General features: G+C 54.4%; 2 protein-coding genes across 2 annotated transcripts; one reads left to right on the top strand and one right to left on the bottom strand.

Moving 5' to 3' along the window:
* Window positions 1-500: 500 nt before the first annotated feature.
* On the top strand, window positions 501-4,611 carry MONBRDRAFT_37291 (uncharacterized protein; the record flags this gene model as incomplete). Its single annotated transcript, XM_001746375.1, has 12 exons — window positions 501-689; window positions 797-894; window positions 1,169-1,305; window positions 1,506-1,542; window positions 2,003-2,144; window positions 2,263-2,349; window positions 3,179-3,398; window positions 3,559-3,650; window positions 3,792-3,847; window positions 3,991-4,071; window positions 4,149-4,245; window positions 4,338-4,611. The coding sequence occupies 12 exons, from the start codon at window positions 501-503 to the stop codon at window positions 4,383-4,385; spliced, it is 1,284 nt and encodes a 427-aa protein (XP_001746427.1). The 3' UTR covers window positions 4,386-4,611.
* Window positions 4,612-5,935: 1,324 nt separating this feature from the next.
* Window positions 5,936-11,839, bottom strand: MONBRDRAFT_25911 (uncharacterized protein; the record flags this gene model as incomplete). Its single annotated transcript, XM_001746256.1, has 19 exons — window positions 5,936-6,277; window positions 6,358-6,513; window positions 6,551-6,652; window positions 6,827-6,937; window positions 7,054-7,660; window positions 7,914-8,086; window positions 8,180-8,246; window positions 8,361-8,516; window positions 8,588-8,648; window positions 8,700-8,794; window positions 8,989-9,068; window positions 9,164-9,258; window positions 9,365-9,470; window positions 9,569-9,626; window positions 9,723-9,839; window positions 9,955-10,229; window positions 10,473-10,685; window positions 11,163-11,237; window positions 11,513-11,839. 19 exons carry the CDS (start codon window positions 11,837-11,839, stop codon window positions 5,936-5,938), a joined length of 3,216 nt encoding a protein of 1,071 aa, XP_001746308.1.
* Window positions 11,840-12,789: the final 950 nt, after the last annotated feature.

Genomic DNA, 12,789 nt, shown 5'->3' with positions numbered 1-12,789 from the left:
GCCCCGCCTTGTCGCGACACACAAACGTGCACCGCTCAACTGGTGGGGCCTTTGGGATTGCGGCGTACCCCCCTTCCTTTTCACCCGCGCCGTGTATGCTCGACCAGTGCTCCCCGTGGGTCGGGGTGTGAGATCTTCGTACGGCACGTCGACTCGCACCACAACCGCAACCGCAACCACCTCATCGGCCACCACGACCATGCCCTCCACCATGGCTCAAACGCTTCTCGTCCAACGCATCATGGATGACGCCAAGAAATGCATGCACCTCGGGTCAGCACAGCCCCGCCCGTCCTGCTTCATCGCTCACCCCTCCCTCCTTATCTGAGACGACGTGGAAGCATCCTTGATCGCCACCACCATGCCAGCCCCCCACCCGCAGCATCCAACGTTTCTGCTCACACCGGTGCTTGATCGCCATTTTGCTCTGTCTATGATATACCGCGAGTAGTTGGAAGGTAGAACTTTATCCCACAAATTGTGGCCACTGGACCGTGACCATGCCCATGCGAAGCGACTCGAGAACATGCCCCTATGCTGGTCGTAACATCATCATCGACGTCAATATCCAGTGGGACTATCCCAAGTCTCCGCCTGGCATCAACATCACCTCGGCCATCCTCCATCCACACCTCAGCAAGGAAGTGAGCGCCCTTGGCTGTAACGCCAAGGCTCGCTGGCACGACAAGGTGTGGGCCCCCACCTTCTCACTGCTCACCCGCTGGAGCCATGTGCTCCAGAAGTTCACTCCTTGGAGAGCATCTCACGAATGTGGGCCAACACCCCCTTTGAACAGCTGGATGTCGTGCGAGCACTGCAAGCCGTCCACTACCTCCTCGACTGCCCCATTCTCCGCAACAACAATGCTTGCGGCGAATTCATGTGCACTCAGCAGTCAGTTCGGGTCAATCTGCTTGCTACCATCCTATGAACTTGAAAGTGGAGTTGTGTTGTTTTGATGTACATATTATTGTGATACATGGAAACGGCGGTACTCCTGGGGTTGGACAGGGTATCAGTGTGTGTGTGTGAGTGAGTGTGAGTGTGAGTGTGTGTGTGTGTGTGTGTGTGTGTGTGTGTGTGTGTGTGTGTGTGTGTGTGTCGCACCAGGCGATTTGGATATCTCTGCTTATTGACCAATCATGATGAACTTGTTCTCGCGTTGTAGGCGCCCGAGTACCCAGCAGGCGCGCAGCTACTTTCCAGATAACATCCTTGAGTTTGTGCGCAAGGCTGCAGAGTTTGGGGTCGACCTCAAAAACCCTGCCGAAGTGGCGGCCAAGGACGCTGTTTTGGCCCGTGCTGGTTCGTTCCCATCACAGTTTGCCATTTACCATTCTCAAATTCTAGCACGAGCTTGGCAGAATCCGCTCACATCGTCGTACCCGCTGGGACATATTCTTTCTTTCCATAACAACCGAACGCAGACGCTATGGCTCAGGAATTGCACCGACAATACTTGCATTACCAAGTCCTCTCTGCTGACTTGCCTTTTTTCCACGCAGACGTATGCGACCGTCGAACTCGCACTGTGGACGTCAAGTACGATCGGCACTCGAACTTCTGTCCCCTTGAAAAGAGTTTTTTTTGAAACCCTTTGTCCTCAGTTCTCACGCACCACACCATCTTGTTCACTTCATTGCATGATGCACAGGGCAGCCATTTGCTCTCAGGTACCACCGGGCAGCACCACGGCCGGGCAGCAGCCTCCCACACGTGAAACCGGGGTCTTGCCCGCCATGTCGGCTGATTTCAAGTCGCTCACGACTCCGCGCAAGCGCATTGAAGTCTCCCAGTCCGGGGACCTGGCCTCCAAGCGCCCAAAGTATTGGGGTGCACAGATTTTACAGCTCTTTCTACAGCCCCATAACAACCTCAGCCGGTCTGTCTGGCCGAACCCCCCAACCTGCGCTTTTCTCGTCTCCCTCTTTTCCTCTTTTCCTCTTTGCCTCGTGTGCAAAGGCTGATGCTTGTGTCATCATGCGACCCGTGTGGCCCACAGGAATACGATGACGGCGCGTAGCACTGATACGCCGGACATTTTAAAGCACTATGTCTCTGACATCAGTCTCGCCAACGCTCCGCCTGTGGCCAAAACCATGCAGATTAAGTGCACCTGCCAGCGAGAACTGCGCGATCACTTGGTACGCTGCGCCGCTGGCCTCCTTATTTGCACCGGCATCAATCAGCCCTATCCATAAAGCTAAAAGGTCAAAGTTATTCACTCTTCATGATGCTCATTCTTCCATGATTTCCCTTCAGCCTTTGTGGATGCAACAGATTTCAGATGGCGATGCTCTCGTAATGGCCAGTCGTGACCGTTGCTCTTGCTCACTCTTCAACCTCGAGGTACGCATCTCTCAACCTCCGGATGTACTCGCCCTCCGGATGTACTCGCTGCCTGGGAGCTGATGTTGGCGTTCATCATGTAAACAGGTTTTACAGTACGCTCGAGGCCCAGCCTTCCCTTCACTCTTCGTTCTTGCAAGGTGAGCCTGCGTTTCTCGGCCAAAGGCCTGTGTCAGAGGCGTGCGTCAAGACGTCTTGAAGCTCATCGCAGGCTGGATCACGCGGCAGGCATGCGGCTCGCCGACAGCTCCACGAGCTCGAGCGCCAACCGTCCAGCAGCCCACCCACGACTGCACACGAACTAGCCCGCGTACCCTTTGCCAATGGCTCTGTGATGGCCATCCCCTTTTTCTCCTATGCATAACCCTTGAATTGATGAGTCGCTCAAATGATCAGTTTCATGATCTCTCTCTCTCTGAAGCTCTCTCTCTCTCACTCTCTCGAAACCTCTCTCTCTCTCTCTCAAAATCTCTCTCTCAAAATCTCTGAACTTTCTCTCTGAAAGAGAGGCGCCAAAATATTCAAAACACCTGTTCTCAACGCATTTTCTTGTTAACCTCTCAAAATGGTTTGTGCGGTCGTGGCAATCTAAGTGTGGATGTGGCGGCGGCAACCGGCGGCGGCGGTGGTGATGCCCTCCTTCTTGCCTCCCTCGGCCTGTAGCTCTGCTTCGAATCAAATGCGCAGTGATGCGAGGGAGGCAATGGTTCTTTTTATTGTGGGAACAAGCAGGAGGAGCTGTGCTCGCGAGTCGATCAACATTGTCGTTTGCAGTGACTGGATTGATGGCGTTCGCACTCATGCCTCGGATCCATGCCCCGCTCCTCAGGCCTCCCTGTACACTATCAAGGGCATCCTTATTCTTGACAATGACGGCAACCGCGTCCTTTGCAACGTATGCTGCCGTTGGCTCTGTTTGTCGGTGTGCTGCGCCCCGGCATGCGCTCATGCACCCTTGTGCCCGCAGTACTATGATGACGCGCTACCCACCGTGAAGGAGCAACGTGCCTTTGAGAAGAAGCTCTTCCAAAAAACCGCAAAGGCCAATGGTAGGATGACACAATCAACCACCATTGCAAAGCACTCAACCATCATGGCGCTTTCTTCCAGACCTACTCTCCCACGGCTTGGGTTCCTTCCATCCTTCCCTTCGTCTGCTTCAATGCCGGCCGCTCATCTTTCCCTGGTGCTCGATGACCATACCTTTAGCCGAGATCATTATGTTTGACGGTATTACCTGCGTTTACCGCAGCAACATTGACCTTTTCTTTTACGTGTTTGGTGCTGCCAGTGAGAATGAGGTGGGTCGACTCGGGGCAAGATCGATCGAATTGATGGGGCGCGGGAGCTGAGGGGGTGAGGTGAATCCAGAAATGTGCCGCACCGTGTCCAGCCTGCGTGCAATTCTTTTCCTCCTAACGCTTTGTGCGTGTTTACGACAGCTGCTGCTAGCCACCGTCCTTGGCGCCTACTATGAAGCTATCAGTCTGATCGTCAAGTATGTGTGCTGTTGGTCCCTTTTCTTTGTTCGACTGCAAATACACCGCCCCCGCCGCTCCCTCATAGCTTGACTTGGTCCTTGAACTTGCTGGATGTTTGCTTGGTTCTATTTCCATTCGCTCCTTCCCCCCTCCCTCGTAGTCGCGACACCCTGGAGAAGGCATCTCTTCTCGAGCAGATGGATACAGTCCTCCTCATCACGGACGAACTGGTCGACAAGGGGTAGGCTTTTATTTGTCAAAGCACACTTCCTTCACAGAACGCTTTGTTCTGATTTCCTGTCACCATTTGCTTCGCAGCATCGTGCTCAACACGGACGCCGAGTCACTCGCGCGGATTGCAACCACGACCAAGTCAGCTGCGTCCAGCTCATCTGGCGAAAAGGGCCTCTCTTCGGTGCGTGTGACGCACGGCCACCTTTCACCCTGCTGCCTTGCTGCACGTATCCACTTCTCATCCGCTTCTGTCGCCACGTTGTCTGAATACAGGCTTTGAACAAGGCATCTGGCCTTATTCGCAAGCATCTACTGCAGTAACTTGCATGGATATCCAAGTCAGGCCACTACTCTCCGACAGCCCTTGTCCATGCCACCACGTCCTCACCCGGTAAAACGGGTAGCCCACCAGATGTATTTGTGTGCGTGTCTGAGCCAGAAGAATCTTTGTTGTACTCCCCACGTATCTGCATGCAGATGTGCCGTTTTGTTTGTCGCTTGGGTTATTGCCCACGGTGTTAGCGTGCCCAGTCTACTATGAATTACCTCAGCTGATGTGTACCACTCCAGACGTACTGATATGCTAGTGCGCATGATTTCGTCGCAAAATATCACAAGGTGTGACATGGATGCACATATTTAAGCAATAACATGGGACGAGTTTCACGCTGACCCTACGACGCCAAGTTGTGGTGACCCTCGAAGTCATCCGGCCCCCGAAAAAAGAGTGGGGTGGAGAAAAGAACGGGGCTGAACAAAAGTCACCTCAGACTCCCATCAGGAGCATCAAGAACATCGGCATACTGATGCAGCCATTGGCGACCCTGAGCCATGGTCTCTGGGCTCCATAAGCGCGGGACCGAGGCCGAATGCAGCAGGTCCTGCCATTAGAACGTGATGAGCGCAAGCAACCAACACACATCGCCTGCGTGGCTGCAAAACACCGTACCAGCATTTTGGGGGGAGCTTCGAGAATTTGCGAGCGAAAATGCAGCAGTAAAAGCACACATGCGACGGCCGGCCAGCGTGGATGATCCGTCGCCGTCAACGTGACTAGCATTGCCACCTAGAAGCATCCCACTCGAATGACTCAAAAAGGCGTGCCCGATATCGATCAGCGGAGGGGAAGCTGTCATGCGGACATACATCGCGAAATGGCAAAACACGTAAAAAGCACTCGTCGAGCCAGCACGAGACCACAAGCGAGACAGTCAAACTGGAGGGGTGCGTCGAGATGACAACAAAGGCGTGAGTTGATTGCGATGGCTACACGACACTGGCGGCCCCAGTTCAACAAAAATTGCACTGTTATCGTACCCGGCCTGTCGCAGGGCTGAGACCACGTGGGGCAAACAATCGTGAACCAGGCGGTGCACGATTTCCATCATTTGCTCATAATTGTGCCCAAACGGGTCATGAAGCGTTGGTATCCGGTGAAAGATGGCGTCGGCGCGTGCCACGTCCCGACTCAGCACCCAGGCCACGCCCCAAGCCCATGGCAAGCAACTGCCCGGTTGGGCGATGAGCTCCAGGTGGGACGCAGCATCACCCCAAACTGCTTGTGCCAAGCGATTTAAAAGTTCAACGCATTCCGGATCAGCACCTGCAGCCCGTGGTGACGCAACGCCCTTGATATCGACTGATAACGTGGCTCGGCCCGCCTCGGCCAGATGAGCCAGTTTGGAGTAGAGCATCGCAGTGTCGGGCACGTCCGAAACAACCTCTGCCAACTAGATGGGCACACACACACACACACACACACACACACACACACACACACATTGTAAATGAGTCTGGGCGTCGATGGATGCTCGTACACATATGTGCGTAGGTCGCAAGAAAAACCCCATTTGAAAAGTGTTGTAGGAGAATCAAATGGGTGCACAGGCGGAACCCATGCCAAAGTCAAGATGGCTTACGTCAAACAATGTGCTCCTGTCTTTGCTATCCGTCAGTTGGGACAGTAAGTCAACAGCGTGACGCTGGGCTGCCTCTGAAGCGGTCACTTGTGCCATGCGCTTCTCAAGCCCAAGTGGATCAAGACTGTGCGCCTCGATATGTTGCATCAAGCCCGAAGTGGCAGTCAAGACGGAGCGATGGCGGCGTACAACAGCTTGCATTCGAGCCTTCAATCGAATCGCAGCGTTCAGCAGCACGAGATTGCTGAGCGAAGTACTGGCCATTTGCAAGTACTCAAACAGCACCAGTAGACCCTAGCCAAGACGGCAAGTGAGAAAAAGCTGCTGTCTTGTGATCAAAACGGCTTTCAGCAAGCTGCCTTGGCAAGACTGACCTCATCGCTGCAATCAAGTTTGTCGTCGAGCAGATGCTCAAGAAGCTGGAGAATGGCGTGATGCCCGCGAGAGCACACGTCTTGAACGAAAGGCACCGTAGTCATGCACTTTGCAATTGGCAGCAGACGACGACGCTTGGTGAGGTTGCCGTACGCCTAGAAACAAGGTTACAGATCCCGTTCGAAAGCTGACCTTGCAAGCATAATCAAATGTGCGCTGCACGCCTGCGTCCGACTCGGGAACCCACTCCGGTAAGGGACAGTCATTGACTGTCTGAATGGCCGTGTAAAAGTCCTGAAGTGTCCAGACCAAAAGTAAAAAAAATATTTGGGGTAGGAAGGCGCGGGGAAGCAATGCATTGCTGTATCATGGGCTTTGGCTTGCAACACGGATGGCATGCGCGTTTGTCCACAAGAAGAGCTCCAGTTGAACGCATGCGCACAAATTGTGAGGCTGCCAGGAACTAACCTGCACTAGATCAGAACAAAACTTGACTTGCGTCAGCACCTGGACGCCCCGATGCGAGCTGAAGAGCTCGCTGACAATGAGACCATAGCCATATCGCTCATGTCGCGAGATCTAGCGCAACACCAGGCACCATGAAAGGGAGGCGAAAACCACTGCTTGATGTCATGATGGGCCAGCTTCAAACATGACAGGCAAACGCAAGACACAATCATAGAGCCTGAACGGACCTGGAGTCGACTACGAAAGCGCGGGATGAGCCAAGACAGACATGGCTGAGCCACGGGCCGATGCAAAACCCGGGCGATGATGGCTGGTGTGGTCATCATATTTACGACCGTATCCAGAAGGACTTCGTCAGGTTGTGTGCCAGGCGCGCCAAGGTCATCAAGCAGACGATTGGAGAAGCGTTGGCGGTGCGCCAAAACGGCTTTGGAGGTCGGAGCATTCAGAAGCATTTGGCGAACTGCCGATAGCCAAGTGGCGCGAGTGTTGGGGCTGAGTGCCTTGGCTCCGCGAACTTCGTTCAGGGCCAAAGTCTCCAACACCGGACCCAGTGCCAGACTGGGGAAAGCATCGCTGGTATCTGTTGAGGCCTCGGCAAGAAACTTCGCGCCTGCGGTGGTTGCGGCCAAGGCTGCGACCAGTTCAGCCATGTGATTCCAGACGGCAGGAAAATCTGTGGCCAGACTTTGGCAATCCGGTGTTTGCAGCAAGCCCAACAAAGCACGCGGTAGCTTCGTCTCGATCAGAAACTCGAGGCTAGCACCATCATGGTTTACCATGCGCAGTGCTGCTGTAAGTAGATGGTGCGCCATGGCCATGCGCCGCTCGCCTCTGCCAAAAAGAAAAGCAAGGCGACCCGTTCGATTGAGAACCGTGAGCCGTCCTCCAAGGCTTTATCGTAGAGCCTTGGCGTGGTGTTCAGCATCACCAAACGAAAGCAGACCGTGGCGACTGTTGGTCAAAGATGCGAGTTGCCAGCGTACGTGCGTGCTCAACGAGTCTGCACAACAAATAAAGAGAATGGCGCTTGAGCACGCGACGATGAGCAACCGCAGTGCACGTGAGATGGTCGATTGGCACGAACCTATGAGTACGGAGGTATTCACGCAGCTCTAGCCGCAAGGCCATGAGGCTGATCATATGTGTGACATGAACTTGGGAGATATAATTCAGTTGGGTCAAGGTGTAGGTTGTGCTGCTTTGCTTGTCCGGTAATAGCTGCCATGTCTTAGAGGCCAGTGCCTCTTGCAAACAAACCTATAACCGCCAATCAAGCCATGTGGTTAGGTTACTGCGGCCTCAAACCTGCATTCAAGAAGACCATGCCGGTGCATGGTGCGTGAAACTCACGGAGAAACTCGGCTCTGCGCTGAGAGCAGAAGTAAAGGCCTGTCGCAGAGCCAAAGATCGGCTCCAACTAGCCCGAGTCAAGAAGCAGGTGAAGCCCGGTGAATTCACAGGATCAACGACACTTCTGGGCTACGGCCAATGCGAAAAGAAGAGAAATCGTTGGTGGCATCAAGGAGCAGACCTAGCAAACCACGAGGCCTGGGCGTCGAAAAGACCCAGGAACGCAAGCATCGCGCAGGATGTGTCGTTTCCGGGAAGATGTATGCGAACGGCACACATGCGTAGCGTGTGGTGGCACACTTCCATTAACTCGCGATTCGGAACGCGAAAGCACCGCCTAGTGCAGGAGTGAAGATATACATGAGCAAGGCAAGGCATTGAAGACAGGCGATTGAGAAGTAGACATACGTGGGGATGGCCACGAGCAGCTGGTGTACAAATTGCATCACGCCGAGGAACAGGACAAAATCTGCGTCGGTCAGCGATGCAGACAGGGTAGCACCAGCATAGCTACTCGCACCAGACGATGAGGTGGTTTGGACCCCACTAAAACGGTTGAGCACAAGCAAGGCATGACACACCGCTGTAGATACCGCAAGACCAAGGTCAGGACACCTATCATGGCCAAGCAGTCGCCGGATTTGGCCATACAGCTCAGGGCAACCAACGTTGTCTGATGCTCTTGAACGTCACTGCTCAAGAGTGCATGCCTGACAGCGGGAATGTGCGAAGCGGGTGAGCGCGGAGACATGTACGCGTGTATCCGCATCACTCGCACGAAGAGGTGTCATGCTGTGGGAAGTCCTTACCAGAGACATTCCTCAATGGCTGGCCATTCGTCGTGCAGGCGCAGCTCGGCGGGTGCAATCTCTGCCACCTCGATCAAGGCCTAGAGTGCATGAAAGGCCCGAGCAGGGGTCAGCACACTGCGGGCTGAATCAACTTGGATGAGCTTCCCAGCCGCTTTTTGCGAGCACAATGGACCTTGCAGCGAGTCTCGACGCTGGGGGCCCGAAGGCGATACATCAGCTGAGTCATGGATTCGGGTCCAGGAATCATGTTAAAGTAATCATCTGCCTCTGAACAATTGCCAAAGACGAAAAAGCGTGAGGAATAAAAAGGAAAGGTGGGGAGAATTATCTTGCAGCAACTGTGCAAATGCAGGGCTGACCAGCCCAGGCTCACCAAAATCGTCAAGAACGCGGTCAGAACTCGAGAGAATGGTGGGTGGCGCGATGTAAGAGGGGCTGGATCGGCCAGTCCGCGCCAAGTCGTAGCCGTCGTCGGATAACTATTTAACCATCAGAAAGTGGGGAGGCGAGCCGATGGCAAGAAAAGCAAAGTAAATTTCTGCTTGAAATGTGTCCCGATGCATCGGAAGCGACGGACCATGCTGTCCACAACGACAGAGGCTTTGTCCAAAAGTTCTTGCTCGAATCGCTGCCACCTGTCCGTGCGAGGCATCATGAGGTGATTCGGGCAATCGTAAGGTTATACAAAAAAGGCTTTGCGGAAGTGATGGGCTGCACAAGATGGACCGCACCGCTGACTCGCAAGATGCTCAGTGGCCGTTGTCGCCACTTGTCCGGCCACGGGCCGCTTGACGTGCTGCTCTGCGTGTTGCTCCACGAGTTGCATGACGCACTCGACCAGCTGGCGTCTATGACACGGGCCCTGAATGAATGAGCGGTACTGGAAGCCGAGCCAACCAGGGCAAGCTTGGATATCTATCCGTGTCAAAGAGCTGGGCTCAAATACACTGGCAGAGGACGTACTCGCCGAGGCTGGCCTGTGGGGGCTCACTCGAGGCCAGGCGATCAGCTAGGTGGTCAACTTGGCGCTTGAGAGCACGGGGCAAGCCGCTGCCAGATCGTGAGGCATAGTGCGTTGCACCGGTGCCATCAAGCACCACTCCTTCTTCACTGCCGCGCAAACTGCTGCTCCCGGCGCCACCACGGCTGTTGGGTTGCAGGGATAGGCTACCGTTGTTCAGGCGGCGACTCAACTGTTGAACCAGGCAACTGATGCCTGATTGTAGGGCAGCTTCCATCTCCATGTTTGAGGTTGATGGGTGCAGAGGGCTTGATCTGGCCGCAATGACTGACGGCCTTGGTTGGGCGTGCTCTCAGTGGTATGTCCTGATCCTTGTCGGTTGTGGCGGCATGTTGGTCGCACACGCACAGCCTACCAGATCCATCGAGGCAGCACCAATCGCGGCCCAAAAGCCCAGCTACCCGTCATTTGAGTCGGAACCGAGCAAGCTCAAGCTGCCAGGCCAGATGCCCACACTCACCCAATCAACAAGAGTCGGCTTGACCAGTGCGCATTGACGCCTCCTCCCCCCCTCCTGCTGCTGCTCCTGCTGCTGCTTCTCCTCCTGCTGCTGCTGCTGCTCCTGCTCCTGCTCCTGCTCCTGCTCCTGCTCCTGCTGCTGCTGCTGCTGCTGCTGCTGCTGCTGCTGCTGCTGCTGCTGCTGCTCAATTTGCGTTGCGAGGTGATGGATTCTCTTAAGTAAAGTCTTTCATTTTCAAAGAAGAGAAGAGATGCTTGGAACTTGTAAGTACCCCTTGAATGTAAACACACACACTCTCTCTCCCTCTCTCGAATCTCTCTCTAAATCTTCATCTCTCTCTCTCTCTCTCTCTCTCTCTCTCTCTCTCTCTCTCAAACTCTCTCAAACTCTCTCTCTCTCTCGAATTCATTCCTCTTCTCTCTGTCTCTCTCTCTCTTTTTTTCTCTGAAAAAAAAAAAAAATTTGATGCGGGTCGAGATGGAGGCGAAGAGTGCGGGTGTGACGCGTTGGGCGGGGGATGTTACCCTGCGCCGCTGGGAGGTGGATGATCTTTGCCGGGATCTTGGAGACCCTGCTTGCACGATTCAGCGTCTCAGGTTGGCGTCGAGCTTTGCCGCTAGATCCCATGTTGCTGGCCGATGCCCCGACTGACCAACTTGGTTCATGTGTGGCAGCCTGGCCGATTCGGACCTGAGTGAGGCGGCGCAGCTCAAGATTGCGCAGGCGCTGGGCGCCAATGGCTCGGTTCAACACCTCTGGTTTGTACTGGATCGAGTTGTCACGGTCGTCGAAGGTTTTGGTCCTCGCTCATCCAATTTTACCGGCGCTTGGAACTTGTGAGCGCAGCTTGTGGAAGTGTGGCATCACCGATGCAGCAGCCGTACAACTGGCCCAAGCCCTTACCAAGGATGGGGACTCTGCTCAACTGGCTCGCCTCGAGTGCGTGGTTGCAATCAGTTTGGCATTCTTGCATCCCGCTGTTTTTTTGGGGGAGAGAGTTTGGGTGCCGATGAGCCCCATCAATCGCTGCTCACACTGACGCTCTTGTAGACTGTGGGGCAATCACATTGCAGACGCTGGGGCTGCAGCGCTGGCACAATATGCGGCGCAAGACGCTCGACTTGAGCATCTCGAGTGTGTATAGCCATCGCTTTAGCATGCCCGTGCAGGCGGCGCACGATGCCGTGCTGCACCTCCCCCTTGATGCTCAGTGTTTCCTGTTGTTTGCTGTGTAGTTTGGGGTCGAACCAGATTGGCACCCAAGGGGCCCTAGCCTTTGCTGAAGCGCTGCCTTCTTCGCATCTTACGTTCCTCGAGTGGGTTTCCTCCTGGCCATACTTGTGTGATGGTTCCATGCGAAGTTGCATGGGGTCGTTGCAGGCGCTTTAACGGGTACTCATCAGCAACCACGCTTGTTTCGGGTGATCATAGCCTGCGCTACAACTCCATCACAGAGCAAGCCGCGGTGGATTTAGCGTCAGCCTTGGCCAAATGCCCTCATGCCTGCTGTATCGAGTACGTCTTTGGTGGCGACAAAGGCTGTTTGCACCCATGGCTATTGAGCGCCCTAACCTCAAACTGTTGCTCGTCTTAGCCTGCGTGTATGTGGCCATATTATCCTTCCAGCGACACGACACACGATTCAAGAGCAGCTCCGCGCCGCTGGGCCGGGCCGACAGCTCAAATATGACTTTTTCTCTCGCAAGACCGGCCGATCCGCTCAGCCAGATCTCGCATAACAACTGGACTGCGTCCGCATTTTCTTGATATTCTTAGACTTTGTGCCCCCCTGAAGCCCGTGTGCCTGTGTGCCTGTGTGTTTGGACCTCTCTGTTGCTGACCCCCTGTGCCTCTGTGCCTTTGTGCCTGTGTGCCTGTGTGTCGTGCCTTTGTACCTTTGTGCTTGTCAACATCTTGAGTGTGGTGGACAAATCACATTGTATTTTGCCCATGAGGAGTGTGGGCATGCATATGGATATAAATGTGCCAAACGCCGAGTTCTCTTCTCCATGCCACCACGCCATGATGAGCTGCATATCCATCTCCAACCATACCCGTGCCCACCCGGAAGGCGTCTGAACACACCTCACTCCCCATTCAAAGCAAAAAGTAAAATACATCTGGATGTCAGATCAAATGCGTCATGATGAACAGTCCTCTCTCTCTCTCTCTCTTTTCTTGACCGCTCGTGCACTTCCATGCACTCTGCATCTCTCTGCATCTCTCAACATCTCTCTTCATCTCTCAATATCTCTCAACATCTCTCAACATCTCTCAACATCTCTCAACATCTCTCAACATCTCTCAACATCTCTCA

Source organism: Monosiga brevicollis, genomic scaffold (assembly GCF_000002865.3).
Source record: "Monosiga brevicollis MX1 MONBRscaffold_12 genomic scaffold, whole genome shotgun sequence".
Classification (NCBI taxonomy): domain Eukaryota; class Choanoflagellata; order Craspedida; family Salpingoecidae; genus Monosiga; species Monosiga brevicollis.
This window is presented reverse-complemented; position numbering and strand designations above follow the sequence as displayed.